Genomic DNA, 26502 nt, shown 5'->3' with positions numbered 1-26502 from the left:
GGGAATACAGGGAGGACAAGAGGAATACGAAAACGAGGGGAATACAGGGAGGACAAGGGGAATACGAAAACGAGGGGAATACAGGGAGGACAAGAGGAATACGAAAACGAGGGGAATACAGGGAGGACAAGGGGAATACGAAAACGAGGGGAATACAGGGAGAACAAGAGGAATACGAAAACGAGGGGAATACAGGGAGGACAAGAGGAATACGAAAACGAGGGGAATACAGGGAGGACAAGGGGAATACGAAAACGAGGGGAATACAGGGAGAACAAGAGGAATACGAAAACGAGGGGAATACAGGGAGAACAAGAGGAATACGAAAACGAGAATACAGGGAGAACGAGGGGAATACAGGGAGAACAAGAGGAATACGAAAACGAGAATACAGGGAGGACAAGAGGAATACGAAAACGAGGGGAATACAGGGAGAACAAGAGGAATACGAAAACGAGGGGAATACAGGGAGAACAAGAGGAATACGAAAACGAGGGGAATACAGGGAGAACAAGAGGAATACGAAAACGAGAATACAGGGAGAACAAGAGGAATACGAAAACGAGGGGAATACAGGGAGAACAAGAGGAATACGAAAACGAGAATACAGGGAGGACAAGAGGAATACGAAAACGAGGGGAATACAGGGAGAACAAGAGGAATACGAAAACGAGGGGAATACAGGGAGAACAAGAGGAATACGAAAACGAGGGGAATACAGGGAGAACAAGAGGAATACGAAAACGAGGGGAATACAGGGAGAACAAGAGGAATACGAAAACGAGGGGAATACAGGGAGAACAAGAGGAATACGAAAACGAGGGGAATACAGGGAGAACAAGAGGAATACGAAAACGAGGGGAATACAGGGAGAACAAGAGGAATACGAAAACGAGGGGAATACAGGGAGAACAAGAGGAATACGAAAACGAGAATACAGGGAGGACAAGAGGAATACGAAAACGAGGGGAATACAGGGAGAACAAGAGGAATACGAAAACGAGGGGAATACAGGGAGGACAAGAGGAATACGAAAACGAGGGGAATACAGGGAGAACAAGAGGAATACGAAAACGAGAATACAGGGAGGACAAGAGGAATACGAAAACGAGGGGAATACAGGGAGAACAAGAGGAATACGAAAACGAGGGGAATATAGGGAGAACAAGAGGAATACGAAAACGAGGGGAATACAGGGAGAACAAGAGGAATACGAAAACGAGAATACAGGGAGAACGAGGGGAATACAGGGAGAACAAGAGGAATACGAAAACGAGAATACAGGGAGAACGAGGGGGACAAGAGGAATACTAAAACGAGGAGAATACAGGGAGAACGAGGGGGATACAGGGAAGACAAGAGGAATACGAAAACGAGGGGAATGTAGGGAGAACAAGAGGAATACGAAAACGAGAATACAGGGAGAACGAGGGGGACAAGAGGAATACTAAAACGAGGGGAATACAGGGAGAACAAGAGGAATACGAAAACGAGAATACAGGGAGAACGAGGGGGACAAGAGGAATACTAAAACGAGGAGAATAAGGGGAATACGAGAAGAACGTTGGGGAGTACTGAGAGAACGAGAGGAATGTAAGGAGAACAAGTGAAATAGGATATCGGGGAGAATGCAAGGACACCAATGGAATAACAAGGGGCGGGGGTTGCACTTTTATGTGATGGACAATTTCCCAGATACTCCACATTAGTGTACTGCAATGTTCCAACAAGAGAGAGGCAACCAAGACATTACAAAGTTCGTCTTATTTCGTATGAAAAACTAATAGCAAAATCTGTGCTAAAATCCTTCAGCAGTTAAAACGTGAAGGGGTGGGAGTGAAGGACGGCGAATATTTTTATAACAGGTTGAAACTAACACGACAGACCAGCTCATGCAGACCGAACATAGGTGAATATCGAACTTCGCCATACTCGACAAACTTGAACCGAACATAGCTCCTGTAAAGCACGACGCTAATTTCAGTGTTTAGTCTATAATGAATATGCTGCTACAGACACAGATTAATTCAGAGAAGTAGAGTTCCTTCAAATTATGATGGTAGACGCGAAGTTTATGGTTGCCCTCCTGTTGCCATACTAGCCATCGGATTCGAGTTTAAACCTTGAGGAGGGCGATGGGTTTTAAAAGAGAATACAATACTTGGCATGGCTTCCCACGGGAGGTAAGTAAAGTTGGGAGGCCGTGTATTTACTGCATGTAAAATAACTCTGTACTAGAAAGAGGTCTGGAGCCAAAATTCATCGATCATTCCTCTTCAAAGTTGAATTTCGACCCTGAATCCTATACATTTGAAAACAATTACACAAACTACTACTACTACTGCTGATGCTGCTGCTCCTGCTGCTACTGCCACTGCTACTGCTGCTGCTGCTACTGCTAGGGTGCGAATTAAAATATCTGATGAAGGGGGGATTAGAATCCTAGATAGAGAATGCCATACAAAAAACTATTATCCTCATTCGACACGGTTCAACGCTTGGTCGCACTGAGTTGCTTGTCTTGCATCTTGATAATGATAATAATAATAATAATAATAATAATAATAATAATAATAATAATAATAATAATAATAATAATAATATCCATGAGCAGGCTTAAGATAAGATGTATAATTCCTAAGTTATTGATTGTTATCAACTTGCCAGTGATTATAATATATCAATATTATTCTATTTGCTTACTTTACGAGTATACTGTATTTTATAAAGTATACTCGTATTAAAACCAGTAGCGGCCGGTGATCGAAATCCTCGGTGAGACCAGATGCAACTAGTTTAGTGCCTCCGATAGAAAATGTTTATGACATTAATTATTATTGTTATTATATTATTAATATCATTATTACTGTAATATTATTATTATTATTAATATTAGTCTATTATTATTACTAGTAATGAAAAATAATAATTTCACTCACCAAATAAGCTGTTATGCTGCGAGTTTCAGTGATTGTTTCAGTGTGATGAAGCAACCCATATTATGCGATGAAATTCCCCTTTCTTTCTTTTCTTTTTATTTTTTTCCTTTGTCAACAACAAACAAGGCCAACAGAGAAGTTTATTTTGCACCACATTACCTCTTAACCATTTATGTTGCCTAAACCAGGATGCAATAGAAACTCGAGTTTTAAGATTATCTGTCAGAAAAATTGTCAGCGATGTCATAGATATCTCGGTCGGCTCTCTCTTTATTTAAAACTTCCTTTCTTTCAATATTATTTCTTCTCGAAAAAGGACACTCTAACAATGAATTAACTACACCAGCATTATTTCTCGCATTTGTTTCTGTTTATATTTTCCCGAAATACATAACAACATTGGCCCAGATTCACTACACGAAGTACAGTAGTACAACACCCTCGCTTAAGTCATAAACTAAGACAAGAGGAGAGAATAGTGTGGGTCTCTGCCTGCCAAAGAGCTCGAATGTTTGGTATTATGGCCTATTTAGGGAGACAAGTCACCCTATTCCCACCCCACTCTACCTTTGAGACCGGCCCATGGTTGAGAGGAGTGAAATCTGACCAGGCCAGACGAATTGTGCCTCAGTTACAACGTTTTAAGCGCAACCTCAAAAGCCCGCGAAGACACACAAAAATCCAGAAGCAGACCCGGCACGAGCGATCCTGGCCTCATGAACAAATTTTACTGCAAAACAGGTCTATATACATCACAAAGTTTTCAAATGCTTCTACAGCGATATATGCTTCATTCAAATAACTAATACATTACATAAAAACAAAATTTGATTTCAGTTAAGCCACGTGACTGAGGCCCGGCCTCACTTGCCTCAGTCAATCAGCCGCCACTGATTAAAACAATTATATTTTGTGAGATGGATAGAAGTTATCCCTGACAGGGATGTTAATATGAATTTATGAGAGGGAGATAACTTTCCAACAGGGGGAGAAATCCCTCCCCCCATCCTCCCCGTTAATTCGCACCATGACGACTACTACGAGAAAGAGTTACGACGTTATTTGTAATCACAACGGATTAGTGATGTGAGAAGGAAAATTTTCTCCCGCTATATTTTTCCGAAAGATTTTCCTCCTAACAAAATTCTTGCTTTCTTCGCTCCCTTGTTTACAGCCTCTAGAGCTGCACATGCATTGATCCCTCATTATACTGATTAGCCACCAGCTGATCAAACGTGAGTCGTAAGTCGCCTAACCTTTGATAGCTGTGTCAATACTGACTGCAGGACAACGCCATTGTCACATCTACTTTACCATAACATTCATGCTGAATAAAAAACAAGCGCTGATGAATATCATATTGTGAGAACCAACTTCATTGATGTAATTTAAATTGTACAACGCTATTTGCTCCACTTGGGGCCGATTTATGTCTATTATTTAAAAATAATTAGTTATTGTTGACTGAGGGAAACATTAATATGGTGTGTGTTTTATGACACATTCATAGCTCAGTCACCCTTACCCATAGCATACTGTACTGAATATGGTCTATGACTGTTTCGTGTAGTTAATTTCCAGATAAAATTTATTTTTAAATCCTGATCCGTTTTGAATTACGCGTGTGATAGTGTAATACAACAAAAATGTGTTGTGTAATTGGTGGCTATTCGAGCATCAATTAGTTCATATCTTCCGTTGAGGATAAGAGGTGAGCGATTTAATTATTATTATTGTTATTATTATTATTATTATTATTATTATTATTATATCAGTTACAGTTACGTAACTTTGCAAAATCATTAAGCTAAAAATTTACTTAAGACGAAAACGTAAAGGAAAATTTATAATAATATATCAATACATTTAGAAAACTTCGCAAAATCAATATGCTAATGAAAGAATGCTTAACAAGGGGGAAGTTTTCAGTGAAATGTTTAATTATATAAGAACAATAATGAAACTTGGCAAAACGAATAAACTAAAAAATTGCTTTATAAGAGGAAATTCTTTAGGGAAATGTACGAGTATTAGGCCTATTATATTAGCACAATAATTGTAAAAACTAGTAAGCTATTTTTTTAATATGGTGAATAATTTCGGGAAAATTTATAATTATATCAGTAGCTACAATTATTATTATTATTATTATTATTATTATTATTATTATTACTTACTTACTTATTGGCTTTTAAGGAACCCGGAGGTTCATTGCCGCCCTCACATAAGCCCGCCATTGATCCCTATCCTGAGCAACATTAATCCAGTCTCTATTATTATTATTATTATTATTATTATTATTATTATTATTATTATTATTATTATTATTATTATTATTAGACTTCGTGGAATTGCCACGAGAATCGTAAGGTTTACTATATACGCAGTATAGACTGTATGAGAAGGGAGCGTGCAACGGATGGAGTATGCCTCTGATGTGAACACTGAGCAGTATACTGCGGTTACAATAAAACCTGTATCCTGCATTCAAGAAATATAATGAATGATCACTTAAGTAGGAAATGTCTAAACATGTAAGTACATTTTATAGTGAGATATATTAACTCTTAAAATTTAATGTAAGATACATCATTCTTGAATATGTGCATTGCAGTGAAGAATTACGTACATTTTGAGCGACTGCAAGGTGAACCTCCTCCGATGGTCACTCAAACAGTTTTTATATTGGGAAAATGTACGTTCAACATCATACGATGTAGTAAGTGCATATTTTAAGAACGGAAAGTCACTACTTTTTAGTACACCAACTTCAGACGTCTTGTCGTGACCTGATAGCACATCATTTATAATACGAAGTTGTGAATAGGAGAATTTTTAGCAATAATGTTTCCCAACTTACATTTCACTTTTTCTGAAATTAGTGAATTGTTATTTTGGATAACGGTTTGTGATACGTTATCCACTATATTAAGGGCTTCTGAGAGTTGTAGTTTAGACGATTCTAACAAGGTGATGCTTTTGGACACGATTTTAAAATTAGAATCAATGACCAGAATATCTTCCAGTAGCTGTTCAGAAGGCAATGATTTTACAGCTGCAACAGCGGAACTGTCTGAGCTATCCAATGCATCAATTACCTCCATTATTTTGCCGTAATATTCTGCATAAAAATTAACAGCATCCAACCACGTTTTCCAAAGGGTCAAGACTGGCTGCGGGGGTAAGGGTATTCCAGGGGCAATTGTTTGGAACAGCAACACTCTCATTGTAGTATGTTTGATTGAATTCTTGTCGGCACTGAACAAATGTTAAGCTTTGACTATTCCAACCACAGTAATGCAAAAACAAGCGGTTACATAGGTATACATTAGCTGTAGCTACTCTATCTACTTGGACCGGTCACAACTCTTAACATGAACTGCTTATACTACGAGACTGGGCAGGCTCTCACCTCCTCTATACTACCGTACATCGGCAACTTGATTGAATGCTGCGTGTGGCAATTCAACGAAGTCTAATTATTATTATTATTAAGTTATTATGCTAATGGCCAGGGCCGGGTATTTATGGAAATCGCGAAAATCAGGACATTATAGATATACAATAGATTTCTACTCACCTTTACGAATTAAGTGATTCTGATGAATAATATGCTGATAAAACAATCGCGACAAATCGCGAAATAGAGTTCTAGTAGCGAAATATGAACACATTTGCGAATTATTACTATTGCGTCGTTTTATAGCGAATTTCATATTCTGAGTTTTTTCACTTAAATTTGTTATATATCCAAGTAGGCTACATCACATGGTATTCCAGATGTTCTGATTACATTAGTGAACTCAAAACACGAAGAATTCAACATTCCAGTAATCATTTGAAATTGTTAATTTGAAGGCTGCAAGTTTTTTTTTTTTTTTTATTTGTTAATGAATGTATGTTAAATACAGTCTCAATCCAATAAATATCTATTATCTATTGGCCATACCGCACCTTTACCAGAATCCAATGTACCTTTAATGTTAATTGTTTGGAAAGTAATATTCATACTGAGTTAATATTCCAATAATTCCAAAATATTTTCCAAAATTTCCATTAATTTCCGCCAAGAGTACAAATCAATCACCAACAATCTCCGCCGACACCAATATAAAACACACAAATGATAGAATTAATCTCCATAAATACCTGCCCCTGCTAATGGCGGATACTTGATTTTTCGTCATTCACCCATATGAAACCAGTTGTGTAGTCCAATTTACCGACAGAGTCGTTGCGCAGGGTACGCCAGAGGAGGCTGGTCTACGCTACACCCGCAATGAGATAATGGTGATTTGTTGGGATGCCAGAAGGGAACCGGAGTTTCTTGAGAAAACCCCTTTGTTACCTGAACCACGGGCTTGCCCAGCACAAGTTAAAATCGAACCAGGGTCCACGGGATTATAAGTCCAGCATTCTAGTCACTAGACTACAGTGGCGGCTTGTTATTACAATTATAAAATCTAACAAACTAAATAGCTAACCTATAAAAATTGCTTAATAAGTGGAAAATTTTCATCACTACAAGAGAGTCCTAAAACCATATAATTATTGCTTAAATGTGTGGAACTGCATCAAAGTGTTGTGATAATTAGTAAATACGGTACTTTCCTATTTGCTGCAATAAACGTGGTTCACATCCGTATAGGTCATACTAGTACCGAGTTTTGATTAGGCCTATATATCGATTGGAGCTGATGTCGCTACAGTTCCAGACAAGCATAAACAACCTTCTTCTCTTGAAATCGAAAAGTTTTTTTGCCTTCATTACCTAAAAAAATTACCTAATAAGGGGAAAATGTTTATTTTATTTTATTGGGTTATTTTACGACGCTGTATCAACATCTAGGTTATTTAGCGTCTGAATGATATGAAGGTGATAATGCCGGTGAAATGAGTCCGGGGTCCAGCACCGAAAGTTACCCAGCATTTGCTCGTATTGGGTTGAGGGAAAACCCCGGAAAAAACCTCAACCAGGTAACTTGCCCCGACCGGGATTCGAACCCGGGCCACCTGGTTTTGCAGCCAGACGCGCTGACCGTTACTCCACAGGTGTGGACAGGGGAAAATGTTCCCTATTTAAAATTTTCTAGAAACTTCTTATGGCTACGAGAGAGTCCTAAAACCATAAAGTTATTGCTTAAAGACATAACTGGAACTGCAACAAATTGTTCTGATCAAGTAATATTTCCTATTTGCTGCAATAAACGTGGTTTACAGCCGTATAGCTCGTACACGGTACCGAGTTTTAATTATATATCGATTGGAGCTGATCTCGCTACTAAGTCCTCGACATGCATAAACGACCTTCTCCTTTTGGAAAATAAAAGTTCTTTCACTGCCTTCATGGCTGGAACACCGACAAAGGACCACCCAGAAATCCAGCGTTGACAAACCTTATCCCAAAGCCTGTTACACAATCATACGTATGCTACGTTTTACGGACTACGGGTCCGCCCGTTACACAGTCATACGTATGCTACGTATTACGGACTACGGATCCGCCCGTTACACAGTCATACGTATGCTACGCACTACGGACTACGGATCCGCCCGTTACACAGTCATACGTATGCTACGTATTACGGACTACGGATCCGCTCGTTACACAGTCATCCGTATGCTACGTATTACGGACTATGGATCCGCCCGTTACACAGTCATACATGTGCTACGCACTACGGATCCGCCCGTTACACAGTCACACGTATGCTACGGACTACGGATCCGCCCGTTACACAGTCACACGTATGCTACGCACTACGGACTACGGATTCGCCCGTTACACAGTCATCCGTATGCTACGTATCACGGACTACGGATCCGCCCGTTACACAGTCATACATATGCTACGCACTACGGATCCGCCCGTTACACAGTAATACATATGCTACGTAATAGGGACTACGGATCCGCCCGTTACACAGTCATACATATGCTACGCACTACGGATCGGTCCGTTACACAGTCACACGTATGCTACGCACTACGGACTACGGATTCGCCCGTTACACAGTCATCCGTATGCTACGTATTACGGACTATTGATCCGCCCGTTACACAGTAATACATACGCTACGCACTACAGACTACGGATCCGCTCGTTACACAGTCATCCGTATGCTACGTATTACGGACAACGGATCCGCCCGTTACACAGTAATACGTATGCTACGCACTACGGACTACGGATCCGCCCGTTATACAGTCATCCGTATGCTACGAGTCTATAGCAAATTACCTTACATACCTATATGGGAGCTTTCACAGTTCTGCGTACTGTACGCATCCATAGGATCCATACGGACGTCCGTCTACGCGGATGTGCATAAATACAGTTCAGTTGCACTCTGGAATCTGTAGAGTTAGTCGGCGCATTTGGTTGGAGATGGAGAGAAGTGAGTGGGTAGAGCCTAGCATTGCGGGAGTGTGTTGCGGTTAGCATCGGCTCGCGGCCGCTAAGGAGTAAGATGCACGTGGCAGAAGTGTGGCATCTTAACTGCAATTTAGTTGAGATAAAAATGAGCCCCTCTTTGCAGTAGCTCCCTCCTTTCGTCCTTCCAAGCAATGCATTCCCGCCAGAGCGGACATTGGACTGGACCTCAAAGGACATGTTTCGTCTCCTGCGTAGGTCTACAAATTCCTGCCACGTAGTATAACTTCAGACATGACAGGCGTTGAGGTCCTTGAGGTTACTCCACTTAGGAAAATCTCGCTGATTGAAGACGATTGATATCAATGATTGCTCAACAGGTTATTAGATGTTGATTAGAACTGTTCTGTCATATTTATTTTTAATTAAAGAATTATTTTCTGCTAAAACAAGCCCTTAACCCTTAAATTGGCAAAACTTCATTTCTCACACTAGTTTATTAAACCGTGTCGGACTGTAAAGAAAACAACTATCGCAATGTCCATATTTTATGCTTTTGTCGGAAAGGAGAGTTATTGCGTAACAACAGGCATCATAGAGTCTTGGAGCTATCGCCTGTCTTCTTCGGAACAAGGGTTGGGAAGTTCATGAAGAGGTCCATGGTATTTCTGAACACGACTCTCACAGAAGAGCGAATATAATAGCAATAAACAGGCAACAACAAAAGGCTATTATCATAGATCCAACTGTACTTATGGAGAGAGATCTAAACCAAGCTCTTCAGGTTGATCATGAAAAGAGCGCCATTTATGAACCTTGTGTTCCCTACCTCAGTGCCAAGCATAACATCCCTCTCTTCAATTGGTCAGTGACAGGTTTATTTTTTGGTGCTCGGAGTTCTTTACCAAAATTTACATATAATTTTTTTAAACAATTATCAATACCATCACACTCGGGGGGAAATTAAACGCAGAATAAATATGGGAAATGACTGTTATTATTCGGTTGAGAAGCTTTTGTTATCTAGTCTTCTGTAAAAAAATCTGAAAGTTAGAATTTATAAAACAGTTATATTACCGCTTGTTCTATATGGTTGTGAAACTTGGACTCTTATTTTGAGAGAGGAACAGAGATTAAGGGTGTTTGAGAATAAAGTTCTTAGGAAAATATTTGGGGCTAAGAGGGATGAAGTTACAGGAGAATGGAGAAAGTTATACAACGCAGAACTTCACGCATTGTATTCTTCACCTGACATAATTAGGAACATTAAATCCAGACGTTTGAGAGGGGCAGGGCATGTAGCACCACGTATGGGCGAATCCAGAAATGCATATAGAGTGCTAATTGGGAAGTCGGAGGGAAAAAGACCTTTGGGGAGGCCGAGACGTAGATGGGAGGACAATATTAAAATGGATTTCAGGGAGATGGGATATGATGATAGAGAGTGGATTAATCTTGCACAGGATAGGGACCGATGGCGGGCTTATGTGAGGGCGGCAATGAACCTTCGGGTTCCTTAAAAGGCATTTGTAAGTAAGTAAGTAAGCAATTATCAATACCATTTTTTGAAATTCAAAAAATCATCTCGCAAATTTTTAAAGATTCTCTGCAGATTATACAATTTCATTTTTACCACTCAGAAGGTCTTAATTAAGGATATGCTAATTTTAAATAAAATGTTTTATTTATAGGTATAATTTTAAGGTCATCTTCTAAGATTTTATTTCATAATTGATAGTGAATGGTGCTTAATTTTTACCCTTTATTTTATAACATTATTCATATTTAATTAATTATATTTATTTGCTATTAATTTCCGGATCCTCGTGGTCATCCTTAATTAAGGCCGGACGATTTCTCTCTCTCTCTCTCTCTCTCTCTCTCTCTCTGTGAAATTTTAATTTTCCTACCAATTTTTTTTTCTATTGTTCTATTAAAATGATAGCATACAGCCTATTGACCGTATCCTATAGGATACTTTGCGAATTTAAGGGTTAACTTACTGTTATTCTAAAGCATGACCCACAGAAGTCGTTAGTGTCGAGATGCAGATGGATCTGACATTCACTTGGGTCATAATACGTTATCTCCTCATTAAACCCTCCAACTTTATCAGTGACGGTGGGGCAACTTGTTACGCGTACTAATACGTATATTTCGTCATCGCACCCTATCTAACCTTATCAATAACAGTGGGACTATATGTCACTAATCTAGGGTTACCAGACGTCAGGGTTTCCCTGGACATATCAAAGTCTTCCATGCGCCGGGTACGTCCGGGGAATTTGACTAAATCGCCGGTGTATGATCTTAAATAACATTTTGCATTTTAAAAGCCAAAAACTCGTTCATATACTTTCGACAGTAATTGAAGAGTGTGATCCCAAAATGCGTTAAGTTCATTTTATGAAAGGACTGAGTTAGGTTTTTTTATCCACCGGTCTTCGGACTGAGCGAGTTTTCAAGTGGCATGCACAGTAACACACTTTTAGACAAGGATTGGCGTTGTTTTGTAAGAAAACAAGCTTAAAATATGATGATAGGGGTCTCAAAACATAATATATATAGTAGATAATACATTATATATATATGGGATAGCCCCGAGCCAGGTCGATGGCATTTCAGTGTGCTTAAATGCGACAGGCTCATGTCAGTAGATTTACTGGCATGTAAAAGAACTCCTGCGGGACAAAATTCCGGCACATCCGGCGACGCTGATATAACCTCTGCAGTTGCGAGCGTCGTTAAATAAAACATAACATTTAACATTTATATGGGGTAGCGCAGTCGGAAGAGCATTCGTGCGCTAAGCGAAGGGTCCTGGGATCGATACCCAGCCCCTGAACAATTTTTTCTTGAAATTATTCAAACCTGCTTTACAGGGAGCTACTACCTGAAAGCCAGATTTGCATAATATGTTCGTTACTGGAGGTACGTTAACAGGAAGCCATAATTTAAGTCACACAGAATTTGTGTGCACTCAAAATTTGGGTTCTGGCGTCTTATCAGCCCATTTGAGTTGTGTGAATATAAAGGAAAAATTGTGACAGTGTCCTGTGTAGTTCCTGGGATAGCCCCAAATATTTTTCTAAGAACCTTATTCTCAAACACCTTTAACCTATGTTCCTCTCTCAAAGTGAGAGTCCAAGCTTCACAACCATAAAGAACAACCGGTAATATAACTGTTTTATAAATTCTAACTTTAAGATTTTTTGACAGCAGACTAGATGACAAAAGCTTCTCAACCGAATAATAACAGGCATTTCCCATATTTATTCTGCGTTTAATTTCCTCCTGAGTGTCATTTATTTATATTTCCATTTCGTACAATATTCTGGTCACGAGACATAATCATATACTTAGTCTTTTCGGGATTTACTTCCAACCCTATCGCTTTACTTGGTTCAAGTAGAATTTCCGTGTTTCCCTAATCGTTTGTGGATTGTCTCCTAACATATTCACGTCATCCGCATAGACAAGAAGTTGATGTAACCCGTTCAATTCCAAACCCTCTGTGTTATCTTGAACTTTCCTAATGGCATATTCTAGAGAAAAGTTAAAAAGTAGAGGTGACAATGCATCTCCCTGCTTTAGCCCGCAATGAATTGGAAAAGCATCAGATAGAAACTGGCATGTACGGACTCTGCTGTAAGTTTCACTAAGACACATTTTAATTAATCGAACTAGTTTCTTGGGAATACCAAATTCAATAAGAATATCATATAAAACTTCTCTCTTAACCGAGTCATATGCCTTTTTGAAATCTATGAATAACTGATGTACTGTACCCTTATACTCCCATTTTTCTCCAATTTCTGTCGAATACAAAAAATCTGATCAATAGTCGATCTATTACGCCTAAAACCACACTGATGATCCCCAATAATTTCATCTACATATGGAGTTAATCTTCTCAAAAGGATAATGGACAAAATGGGTGAGCATTCGTGCGCTAAGCGAAGGGTCCCGGGATCGATACCCGGCCGCGGAACAATTTTTCCTCGAAATTATTCAAATTATTACAGGGAGCTACTACCTGAAAGCCAGATTTGCATATATATATACATACATACATACATACAGAGTGAGTCAGAACTTTCTCCGCACTAGTGGAATAAGCGAGAACGCGCTAGATACGGAGAATGGAGTGGTGCCACTGGCTACGCTAGTGGAATAAACGAGAGCGAGCTAGGTACAGAGAATGAATATAAAATCATTATGAAGCGACAAATCCTAAATATGGCAATAAATATAAACACTTACCTACTCTACAGGAGATGCTGAAAATTTCGTCCATTTTCTTGGAGATATAGGGGAGGCCGGGGTATTCGCGAACACCGGGGTATTGGCGAACACCAGTTATCTCTTTGTATTTCTTCAGTAGCGAGTTCTGATTGGTGCTGCCGTCTAGCGTCCGCTATATTAACTTCTTCAACTCGCTTACCTCGCCATTGTGCGAGAAGACTTGGATGCTGCAGACGAACTACGATTTCTTCCATTTTGCTTGTAAAATTCATGCTGTTTTGACATCAAGGTAAGTGGAGATATTCATATTATTTCGAAGTGTTGTTTATTCTTATGGATTGTACAATTATTGCAGAAAGTTACAGTCAGAATAGTGTATTTGGAAATAACATACTTTTGACGTGGTTATGACGAAACCATCATGGCGCAGAATGAGGTATTGGCGAACAAGTGTTCGGCATTACCCCGCAGCAGGCTAGGGCGCTGATGCGGCGGGAGGCTTTCTAACCTATTTTATCAATAATAATAATAATAATAATAATAATAATAATAATAATAATAATAATAATAATAATAGTAGTAATAATAATATAATATAATAATAGTAGTAATAATAATATAATAATAATAATAATAATAATCAAAGGATAATAAATAATAATAAGAAAAATAATCTAAATAATAATACAATGAACTTAATATTTCTGTACGTTTAACTTATAAGCATTTTCCTACCGAATGAGGTGACTCGGACTGCACCGTAGTGTTTGTGACTCATGTTCCGAAGGTATGGATTCAATTCCCGACGCGACTATTCTGTATTTTTCTTGCTGTCCCTCAGTCGCAAAAGTAATTACCGAATTGGTAACTTAATTACCACAGCCATCATCTCAATTCATCAAGATTCAAAATTATATCAGTGTAAATTTCACAGGCATGTAAAACAAATTATAGCATTGGAATTCAGTTAATAGACTACAAATAGCCTACTGATACACACCGACCCTCTAGAATTGATAGGTCTAGTGAGTTAATGCTTCTTTAAATAAGCTTGAAAAAACATCAACCTCTCTCATTACAGATGAGGAACCCAATAAGAAAAACAACCAAAGCCAAGTGGACGGAGGAAGATCTTCAGAAGGCCAAGGATGCCAGAGCGAGTGGAAGATCAATAAGAGAAGTGGCTAGAGAATTTAACATTCCAGTAACTACATTGTACGACAGATTGAAGTCCGGCAATGCTGAAGGTCCAAAAATGGGGAGGAAACCTGTTTTTTCCAAAGAGCAGGAGGAAGAAATGGCTAATCATGTAATTTTAATGGCTAAGGCATTTTATGGCGTGTCTGCGAAAGCGTTGAGACGTATTGCGTTTGAATTTGCGGAGAAAAACAATATCCCCCACAACTTTTCGCGAGAAAAACAGGAGGCAGGTGAAGACTGGTTACATGGATTTTTACAAAGGAATCCACTTATAAGTGTTCGAACACCGGAGGCCACAAGCTTAAACAGAATTACAGGCTTCAATAAGTCTGCAGTAGAGAGATTTTTTTCCAATTTGTCTAATCTAATGGATGCCCATAATTTCCCACCTTCACGAATATTTAATATGGATGAAAGTGGTTTAACCTGCGTTCAAAAACCAGGTAAAATTCTGGCTCCTAAAGGGCAAAAGCAGGTTGGGGCTGTTACCAGTGCAGAGAGAGGAAGAACTGTGACAATATGTTGTTCCATGAATGCATCAGGAACTTTTGTTCCTCCGATGATAATTTATCCTGGTTCACGTATTCAGGCAGAATGCCGTCGTGGTGGTCCTGATGGAACTGTCTATGCCTGTTCTAAATCAGGCTGGATTACAGAAGAATTATTCTGCACTTGGTTGGCGCACTTTGCAACTTTTGTAAGTGCAACAAAATCGAAACCATGCCTTCTAATTCTGGACAACCATTCCAGCCATATTTCCTTGGCATCATATAATTTTTGCAAGGAGAATGGGATTTATCTACTGTCTTTGCCACCACACTGCTCTCACCGATTGCAGCCCCTAGACCTTACCTTTTATGGACCACTCAAAACAGCCTACAACAAAGAATGCGACATTCATCTAAGAAGCCATTCCAAAGTTCTCATGTCTGATGTCTCGACCATTTTTAATAAAGCCTACATGAGAGTGACAAACATGGAGAAAGCGATATCAGGCTTCAGGAGTGCAGGCATACACCCTCTTGATCCAGAGGTATTTACTGAAGATGATTTCCTTGGTGCCAACGTCAGGAGTGTTCCAGCATATGTCCAGAATGATGCTGCTAATGGCGAAGACTCTGCAGAAATCGCTGGAATCCCACAAAATAATAATGGTGGAAGTTATGTCTCTGTTGCTGACATTTCACCAATGCCAGAACCAGCAACAGAAAAAAGACAAGGTGGAAGGCGGAAACAACAGTCTGAGCATTTGACATCGACGCCAATGAAAAAGAAGCTCGAAGAAAAAGAAAGGAAGAGGAAATTGGCTGCACAGAAATCGTCCGAACTCGTGGCCTCAAAAAAAGTGAAACTTCGTGCAACCAACATCAAAAAAGTGAAAAGAAGCAAGACTGTCACAAGTAAACCTTCCTGCAGTAAGAATCTGGTCACAATATTTTCTGAAGATGAGGATTCTGATGAAAGTAAAAATGAAAATATCGATCTACGTGGTGATAGTGAAGAAGATGTAGATATTGCTCCCTTAGAGGCTGAATCTGAAGATCCTTCCCAAGAAGTGTGCTGTGTTTGTGGGGAATTTGGGAGAGACAAAGAACTGTGGTATAAATGTTCCAACAAAAGTTGTAAATACTGGACCCATAAAGACTGTAGTTCGTGGGAAAACAAGTTAAACCCATATTTATGTGACTTTTGCTCAAAATAAGAAATCGAAATAGCTTGTGTATTCAGTTACTGTTCATGATGCTTAACTTTTAGATTCACACAATTAATAAAATAATTCTCAATTACATCTATTCTTCATTTCGTCTTTGAATGTGGTTATGTTTTACGTTTACAATGTATTTTTACATAAGGGGAAATGGCGAACACATTACGGGATTACCCCGGTTAGCAGGGGTAATGCCGAACATGCTCGCTATTCTTTCTTTTATTAAATTTTACAAAAATAATGTATTCTATATATTGTTACTATATGGGTTAGAAAGAGAAAGCATTGTACTATACGTTAACACTATGGAATTTGTGAAACGTCTCTTAATATTAGCAATTTTTGCATCATGTGCCTATGTGTTCGCCAATACCCCGGCCTCCCCTATGTCTACCCGTTTCACCTTATTTTCAAAAACCTTCTTCAAAGTTTTCTTTGTCACTGAATTGAAAAAGTTTGTTATTACATGTTTTAATTCATCGATCGTGATAGGATTGGACTGGTACAATTTAGAATTTGCTGTTCCACAAAAGAAATAATAAAGAGGCGTTATTTCGGGGGATCTCAGCGGCCACAATTCTTGTGAAATTATTATTCCGTGGAAAACCTCATCTCACAATTGCAGAGATCGGTTAGATGTATGAGCTGTGACACCATCTTGTTGAAAGAAACAGCTATTTAATTAAATTTCAATTAATCGTCCAGAAAAAGGAAACAATATGTCTGAGCAATAAACTTCAGAGTTTACTTTGTCTTTAACAAACTTGTCCTATAGGCCTAATGGGTGCTCGTGATATGGCACACCACACCCCAAATTTCTGAGAGTGCAATGGTGTTTCATGTATTGCATAATGGTTTTCGCAGGACCACATCCGTGCATTCTGGGAATTTACGTAACCTGAAAGAAAAACCAAGTTTCGTTTGTAAAGAATTTTCTGTCTAACACGTCAACACCATGACGACAAATAAATCTTTGAAATCAAACAAAATAATTTAGTCTTTTCTCATTATCTGTGGGTTTTAGTTCATGCACGACCGATACCTTGTACGGCTGTATAATCCTAGTTCATTCTTTAATGTTCTACACGCACTGGAATAAGATATGTCAGTTTGCTGTGCCAATTTTCTAACCGATTTGTTAAGGCTTTTTATCATTCGATTAGAAAACTATAACAGTTTTCCTTCCGTTAAAACTGTGGGTTTCCCACGTAATGGGGCCTATCTGGCGAAATTTATTTACCAGTCTGTATCTCGACGAGGTAAATTAGAACTTGGGAAACGTTCTCTAAATTTCTGTTTCACTTTTTTTAGTGCATTTATCACTTTCTCGAAACACATATTCCACTAAAAAAAAGCTCATTCTTCAAATGAAAAGATTTTACGGAATGAATGCACTTGCTGGCTGCAGGATTTGTGTATAACCTTGGCGAGGACGCGCCGGTATTATTTGCGTGGCCACCCCTAAGGCAAGGGAGAAATACCAACCTACACCAGGATTTAAGTGTGTCTGCCACTGCGGAGAAAGTTCTGATTCTCTCTGAATATATGTATGTATAAATCATAAAAATGGCCAAGGTGACTGAATAAGGTTTGGGATCATACTTTACAATTTATAATAGATACAAGAATTAAGATTATAATTTCAAAGATTAAAAAATGTATTGCGAATTCTTACATTCATCTACAATTGAGGGGGTCAGCGCAACAGTGGTCTAAGCCACGTTTTTAATGCAGAACAAGCAGTTAAAGATATATACATATACATATAATTATAGCAGTGATAATTTTAGGGAGAAATTACATGCTTCCTAACAAGCTATAGTGTCAATAGTGGATTGGTCTATTCCACTTCGTAGAAGATAGTTCACGTCAAAATCAAGAAAAGCCTCAATATTTAATTTTTCACATTGAGGAGGGTTAGACCACTGTTGCGCTGACCTCCTCAATTGCATACGGAATTATCAGTTTTAAGTCTTGTCAATTGTTTGATACAAACAACAGAAAGTTACGATATATATAAAACAGACACACTGATGCAAGTGTCAAAATCTGCTCATCGATAATATGAATAGTGTGAAAATGTTTATTTCTGTAAAATTCTCGAAATCGAATTTTGGTAGCATTACAGCATATATCTTATAATAAAGTAAAAGGTAAATAAACAGAAAAGGAAAGGAAACTTCGTTTGCGCTGTACCTCTTATTTACACATTTAACAAAGTCGGTGAAATTATAGTGACGTATGATAGCGCAGCCTTGCGGCAAGAGTGCCAACTATTAGTTCGCTGTAACAGCTGGCGCTACTCGTGTACAAGCGACGAACCTATGTCTGGGCCGGGACTACATCCCAATCGAGGAATAGACTGAGGTTGTGTTGCGGCCCACATTCCAGACTGGTGCGACGGCCGCCAGTGTGCGGAGTGAGCACGGGACGTGAGGGGTCGAGTGTGTTGGATGTCCGGGTTTGGGGAGTTGGGGGTTTTTTGTTTGTTGTGATTTTTAAGAGTTTAATTAAAAACTATCAAAGGAAGTGTCGGAAAAGTTATTTTTTCTGTTGAACATTACTTTAACGATCCAAAGTTAACAATGGCGTTGAATCCGGACTCAGAACAACACAAAGGGAACTTAGTTGTGCGGATAGATCAAGACTCTGATTCAGATTTGCAAGCACTTTTCGACAGCGTCTTAAAACCAGACTCAAAGAGACCATTACAAGTGCCGTTACGCATGCGTAAATTACCAAATTCATTTTTTAACCCTCCGTCCACTGGTTCAAAATCGCCTTCCGTCTCTTCTATATCACACAGTCGTGAAAATTCTGCGGATTCTGCTTTCGGTACAGCTTCCGTGGGAGCAGGACCGGGGGCCACAACGACTACAACGTCAGCAGCCAGCGCCAGTGGGTTACAGGTGAACCACCCGCGGGCCCATAGCTCTCCGGCTTCCCTCCAGCAGACTTACGCTTCTGCCCAACAACAGCAACATCAACAGCATGGCCACCTCAAACAGAGGAGCTATGACATCACGACCGTCGACGAATTGGGGCCCTTACCACCCGGTTGGGAGCAAGCCAGGACACCAGAGGGCCAAGTTTACTACCTCAAGTGAGTGTTTTCCATATTGTTGCCAGGGTTACAGGGCTGCCAACAGATACGTGCAAAAATTTAGTCTTGAAACACTTGCCTGTAGACGTGAAATTGATTTCAGCCTCGAAATTTGATTGTATCTGTAAGTTTAGAAAATTGCGAGGTTGTTGGGCATATAATGTCATTGGTAGTCATGAATTAGACGTTCTGACGTATCAACTTGTTTACCATTGAAGTGGTTGTTATCTTTCGAAGCTGCTGATGATAATCAGATTTTACTGTCGTGCTTTTCTTTCTCCCAGGGTTTCTATTAGTGTGCAGACATACACAATGTATACAGCAATGAAACAAATTTTGTGTAGTTTTAAAAAATACAACAGAATACGCGAAAGCAATGGTCTAATATTCATGAAAATTTACATTATATAAATATTACTCGATGGAGTTAGAAAATACGAGTAATTTTAAACTGTGGCCCCTTACCGGGTATAGCAGAATGATGTAAACTAACATGAAAAATTATCTCACAAGAGTGACCCAAATCTTCAAACTTCTTAAATTCTTTTTTTGTTGTGGCGTTGACCTGCAAGCTGTTGTCTTGAAATTTCTCTGCACTGCTGAATATGCTAGAAAAATAATCAGAATCATCAGACTTCAAACATTAAACTCTATGTAGATACATATTCACAAAGTTGGCAACCCTGACAATTGTTGCTAATGCGGAGAGGTAACGTATACAGAAGTTTTTTTTCCCCCCAGTAACACTTGTACCCAGTTCAATCTACGATTGTTGACGTTATTATTGTAATTATTTCCGGAGTCTGGCGTTTCAACCATTGAGTCCAATATATAATATTTGAATTAATAATAATACTAAATGTCATTCCGGTAATTTTAGTGCCGATTTGTGCAGTAATTACAGTTTCTTTAAAAATCTGTGACTCGCGTATAGAAGTGAAACAGCTTTCGGCCTCGAAATTTCATTCCAACTATAAATTTAGAAAATTGCGAGGTTGTTGAGCTCATAGTGTCATTGGTAGCCATGAATTAGACATTCTGACGTATCTACTTGTTTACCATTGAAATGGTTGTTATCCTTCGAAGCTGTTGAGAGATAATCAGATTTTACCGTACTTTTCTCCTTCCTTCGCGCTTGTTGTGTCGTTAATGTTATGTGGAATAGACTTTCGTCATTGTTGAGAAACTTTATTGCTTAGAAATAAAAGTATAATGGCTGCCAACGAATATAATGCTTACAAAACTTCAAATGAAGCAATGAATCGTTATTTTCTTTTGATTTGGCTTACGTTAGCATTTTTTACGCAGATGTATCTACCTACACACTGATTTGTAAATGTAAGCGCTCGACTTGTATAGAATGTTTAATAAACGAAAACTTTATACAAAATTATGCATAGATAGAGATAAGTCCAGGTCCAAAGAATTTGTAAGCAGAATTCTACGTTTTTATATTTTTTCATTATGATTTTCTTGTCATTTTATATGTCAATGCAAGAATAAAAGTGGATCTACTGTAATGAAGACTTTCCCACGACAGTAACTGTATTTCATAAAAACGCGAAGGATATATTGACGGATATCGATTTATACACCATGAGTAGTTTGTCTATTTTGGAAATAACATTTTTAGAGAAACTTTATGTGCAGTATCTATAATATAATGTTCCTACATTGAGTTTTTAATAGGCCTATGACAATTATGCCACAAAAACTACAACATTTTAGTTTCGAACATGTTCTGAAAAATAATAGGTAATTACGAAATCAAAGTCAGAGCATAATAATTAAGTTATTGTAAGTTTTAAAGATATTTCAATGCTTATGATCCCAGTGTAATATGAGTGATGTTTCATTATGTCATTGTGTTCTGATTTCGGATCATTAATTTCCTTTTTTGGACAGATATACTGTACGTTTTGATTTACCACTATTGCTTTATCATCAAAGAATAGCATAGGTCATATGAAATTCATGTTTTACGGTCATTGTATTCGCAATGTAACCGTTATCATGATGAAAAATCATATTGATGCAATCGTCTTATTTACGTTATCTAGAAACTCATTTTGCTGTAAGATCGTGTAATCTATGACTGTGACATTATCAGTAGTAGTGAAGTAGTTATATATTTATTAATTAAATCAATTATAAAATTTAGGTAGGACCGGTACGATGAAACGTAACGCGTGCTCAGTGTGTACCAAGGCACGATTGTTTGATAAATTTAGTTTTTCTGGAGGTTGAGAGTTTGACATTTAGTCAAGCTCAGGAATGTTTTAATTTTGCTGTGATTAAATATAAACTTCTCGAAATGGCATAGCGAGGAAAATTTAGATTTTATTGTTTGGGAGGAAGCAGCTTTTCACAAGAGAAGTTGATTCGAACAAACATAAAACATAGACTACCTAATAAAATTGTTATTGATGTTACTGCTGTTAGTTTTGTCTACTCAAAAATGTATGACGAATATGCAGTAACAACAAATTCCACAATTTGGAACATCTGGCCGAAATCTACGGCTGACCACTAGGATCCAGAATACAAAGCAGAGGTTAAATGAAAAATACAAAATGATTGCGGAGAGATTACGGAACAATGATACATTTAAAAATAAAGTACAATTTGATTTCGGAGAAACATGAGATGAAAATAAATACATTGGAGAGTAATGAAATGAAGTGAAAAAAAATTACATAGTATTATACAAGTGATTGTGTAAAATGGATAATGAATCTCTCAATACCATTAGACAAATTTTGTTGATGTCCTCATTAGAAAATTTAAGAGAAAGGAGAATGGTTTTGGTTAACTTATATGAAGTTCCCCTAGCGCCAAAAAGAAGTCCTTTCACTTCCCATGTATTAATATTCATTTTGTATCTCTCACTGAAGTGAGGAATACATGGGTTGTAAATAGACTTCTTTTCATCGTTAACATTATTGGCTTGTTGATCATTCTTCTCAAAACGGACAGTGGGGTCAAGAATGAGGCTTCTTTGATTCCGGCGATCGATGGCTATAATGTCTGCTCTTCTCGTTGACCCATTCTCAGCCAAGCAGTGCACTTCTTCGTAAACCTCCCACTTTGCCTTCCGAAGAGTGGTTGCGATGGAGCTTCTCACTTTATGGTAGCGATTGTTCCTCAGTAGTTCTCCTTTAGGGCAATAACCCAAAACATGCCCAAGGGTTTCTACTTCGCTGCATCCTGGATGACGACAGTTTTGATCTTGAAAGGAACGACCTGGCACCGATCGTAATGCTGCAATGTTTGTGGACATCTTTATGGCATTGGTCCACTCTGAGGATGATATCCCTCTTCTATTACTAATCCAAGAGTTGTTTTTTGGATCTTCACTGTAAGTTACCACTCCTTTGCCTTTCTTTTGCACCCAGTTGGTAATCTTAACAATAGACATTCACATCACTTTCTGGCGGGGAACTGGCGAACTATATTCTCGACTTCATTTCCAAAACTGTCAGTTGTTGCGGGAATTGTTTACAGAAATCTAATTTTGGTCGTAATTTACGCATTTAGTAATAATTTGTGTGTCAATTGAATAATATTTTAAAAACTGTTGTACTAGCTGGTATGTAATCTAATTGGGTATGTTTACACGAGAGATTAAAACAGTGATGCCAAAATAGCTGTTTGATAACCAGCCCCGGAATAATTTTTCCTTTGAAATTATTCAAGCCTGCTTTACAGGGAGCTTCTACCTGAAAGCCAGATTTGCATAAAATAGCTGTTTATTTTTATTTGTGTAATGTCTATTTTAAATTACCACGCAACAGAAGATCTGAAAGTTTGTTTGAATATGGTTTTTGATTGTTCATGAGTAATACAATCATTACCTTTGTGCGAGATCGTGCGTATTTGCTTGCTTTCCGCACACAACCAATACGCGATAAGTGTGAAATACCACATTCAGTATTCCCAACGTAACACACATAACAATTTCCCTATTCTTACCGCTTAAGCGTCATATTCATTTTACTGCTTTAGGCTTTTAACATATTATTTTTGAAGACGTTCAATATAGTAATAATTATAAATTTGGAAACTTACCACTGCAATTTCACCTAAATTGCACTGTTAATTATTGTTTTTAAATATTTGCAAAAATTAAGTAAACTCTTCAACACCACAAAAGTTACTGCATTTGTAATGCAAGTAACATTAAGGAAGCCGTGAAAAAATCAACAAGATTCCAGACTCATCATAGACTGGGGGAAAAAAAAAGACAGAAGTATATCACGGCCTGCTGGAGTATAGTAAACACAGAAAACATTTTATAGGAACAATGTTGAAGATTTTGTTTTCCAAAGTTGCCGTCATTGAACAGAAACCAAGATGGAGATTTCATTGCAACTAATTAGAAATTCCTCTTTCAGGTATGTAATAAACGATCTTCGCACAAAATAATGTACGATACACGAGCGGTATGTTTGTTTTCATGTTCTCGGAAATTAAAAAAAGCTCAACTACGTTTCGCTTTTTCAATCTTTTCCTCGAACATGAAAACGTCAACATACCGCTCTTGTAACGCATATTACTATTGTGCGAATGAAGAATTTTCAATGCATGATTAACAACAGTTACGAAATTAATAAGATGCAAGAATATTACTGCTATAAATTCATTCCGAACCTAAATAATGTATGTTATTAACGTGCTACTCTGTGGCTCTAGTTACAAATCCAGTGGATCGGGGTTCGATTTCTTGTAGAAAATGAAATACAATATATCTCGCCTATTGACATCAGTTATGTCTCCTTGTCTTATTGCATTATATAAGCATACCACACCACTGTAATATACCACAAAATAGAACAAGTAAATTTGTGTTACGGTATATTTTTTTATTTATATGACGTTGAGGCGTGTAGAGAGAGGATAACATGTTAGAAATAAATAATTCAGCCTTACTAAAGATTTGTGGTCAGCTTCACGCTTCCATGGTAAGGACGTAGCCCTGTAAGATAGGAACTGAGTAGAATCAAATGGCGTGTAAACTCATAGGCCTACCTAGTTACCGTAATCATGGTTGACGTTCTAGACTTTTTAGATTCGTCAGAATGTAGAAACTCAGTTATTGACTGAATGAGATACTTTACGACAAAATTAAAACAAAACAAACACTATAATATTAGCGTTCATGAATTATCTGTATTTTTTATGTATCAGTTTTTGAAATACTTTTTTCTACCTGTTTTTACATCTTTGAATGTTTCTTGCGTTAGTCAATTTAAAGCTGTCTTTGATAGTCTTTAGTTTTATAGTCCCTATGCAGGGTGTAAGGGGTATCAGTGCCATCCTTTTCACAGTCGTCGGGGACGGTCTATAGGATCAAAAAATGTCCATACAACATAGGGTCAAAACTCGATAGTTTGTCCAGAAAAAATTCTTTTCTTATTTTGTGTTATAGGCTACTGCTTATATCGTTAGTAAAATTACGAAAAATTACATCAGTAGATATATCTAGCAAAGAGTTAATATTAGTTTAAATAGTCCACACCTGTGGAGTAATGGCCAGCGTGTCTAAAAAATAAACAGTAATGGTTTTCTGCACAAAATCACACGAACTTTTTTCTAATGCAAAATTTTAATCTCTCCCGCTTCCGTAAAGGAGTATCATTTTTAAACAACATTTTTGGTAGTATGATTTTCGAAACGGGGTAAGAGACTCCTAGTTTCTAAGGGCCATATTCATAGACATTCTTAGCGCGGGCTTCCGGTGGATGATCAGCGAACTAACGTTTTTCGTATTCATAAACTAGTGTTAGCGATATGATATGATATGATATGATATGATATGATATGATATGATATGAATCCTGTACAAGTAATCAGTCGATAGCCGGGGCTAGTTTAGCACGCTTGTAGCGGGGACTTGCGAAATGTCTATGAATAGCACCATAAAAATCGTTGAGAAACTGCTACAAAAGTTCGTCGATTAGGTAACCTTCTTTGGGGGAAACGTTGACGGTAGATCCTTTTGCCGCATTTGAATTACGATGACTTTCTCCATAAATTAATAACATATGATATTCCTAAACTGTGAATGGCATTGTAAGTTGTTTATCGAATACCCTGTACTGAACTGTCATCCGCTCGGCAGTAGAGCTATGGACAGTGAGCTTGAACTCAGCTGACTCGTACTTAGGCCTACGTCTGTGCAGAGTACTGCCTGCTCAACACGTTGCCACGTCTCTCACGCAGTGAGCAAGGGGGATGCGAGATTTAAAAATGGGGTGCGAACTGTAAAAATGTGGTACATAAAAAATCCAAAATGTTCTTTCATGCACTTGCGCGCATACTATACATCTGTTTATTATTATTATTATTATTATTATTATTATTATTATTATTATTATTATTATTATTATTATTGCTCATCACATCCATTACGATACACTATGGGACGTAGTTTTTTCACATCCAAGAAATTGTTTGTTTGTTTTAGTTCTTCAAAATAATTTATGCCTAGTATTTTGTTAATAAATTGACCTTTGGGGTGCAGAAAGGGGTGCTCCGATTTTTTATAGGGTGCTTGCGCACCCTTTCGCAACCCCCCTAGCGACGTCCCTGCTCTCACGCCAGAATATTAAACAAATTTAAGCATGCATTTTTATTTAATTTCACGAAAGCTTAATAGAACACACAAATATATATTTAAACTAATATTAACTCTTTCCTAGATATACCTACTGATGTAATTGTTTTCGTAATTTTACTAACGATATCAGCTGTATAACGGAAATAAAATAAGAGAAGAAATATTTTTTCTGGGAAAACTATCAAGTTTTGACCCTATGTTGTATGGGACGTTTTTGATCCTGTAGAACAGTGATCGCCAAAAGCTGTGTCGCGACACATGCCCCTGGCTCCACTCAAGCGTAACCATGGCATCTTACCCTCACCCTCTGTTTAC

The 26502-nt window shown here is 38.0% G+C and overlaps 2 protein-coding genes across 7 annotated transcripts in view; both read left to right on the top strand.

Moving 5' to 3' along the window:
• The first annotated feature begins 13627 nt into the window (after positions 1-13627).
• On the top strand, positions 13628-17408 carry LOC138702795 (tigger transposable element-derived protein 6-like). Its single transcript, XM_069830092.1, has 3 exons — positions 13628-13846; positions 14639-16356; positions 17330-17408. Exons 2-3 carry the CDS (start codon positions 14639-14641, stop codon positions 17406-17408), a joined length of 1797 nt encoding a protein of 598 aa, XP_069686193.1. The 5' UTR covers positions 13628-13846.
• A 1423-nt stretch (positions 17409-18831) lies between these two features.
• Positions 18832-26502, top strand: part of yki (Transcriptional coactivator yki) — a 455672-nt gene continuing 448001 nt past the window's right edge. For 3 of the 6 annotated variants that reach the window (XM_069831329.1, XM_069831332.1, XM_069831334.1), the window contains exon 1: positions 18834-19568. In XM_069831329.1, the coding sequence (XP_069687430.1) occupies positions 19051-19568 (518 nt within the window). In that variant the 5' untranslated portion in view covers positions 18834-19050. Of the gene's footprint in view, positions 19569-26502 lie in introns of all 6 variants that reach the window. The other 3 variants (XM_069831330.1, XM_069831328.1, XM_069831333.1) reach the window with 3 other exon arrangements.

This window comes from Periplaneta americana, chromosome 7 (assembly GCF_040183065.1).
Source record: "Periplaneta americana isolate PAMFEO1 chromosome 7, P.americana_PAMFEO1_priV1, whole genome shotgun sequence".
Classification (NCBI taxonomy): Eukaryota; Metazoa; Arthropoda; class Insecta; order Blattodea; family Blattidae; genus Periplaneta; species Periplaneta americana.
The sequence above is the reverse complement of the archived record's forward strand: the minus strand, read 5'-3'. Positions and strand labels throughout refer to the sequence as shown.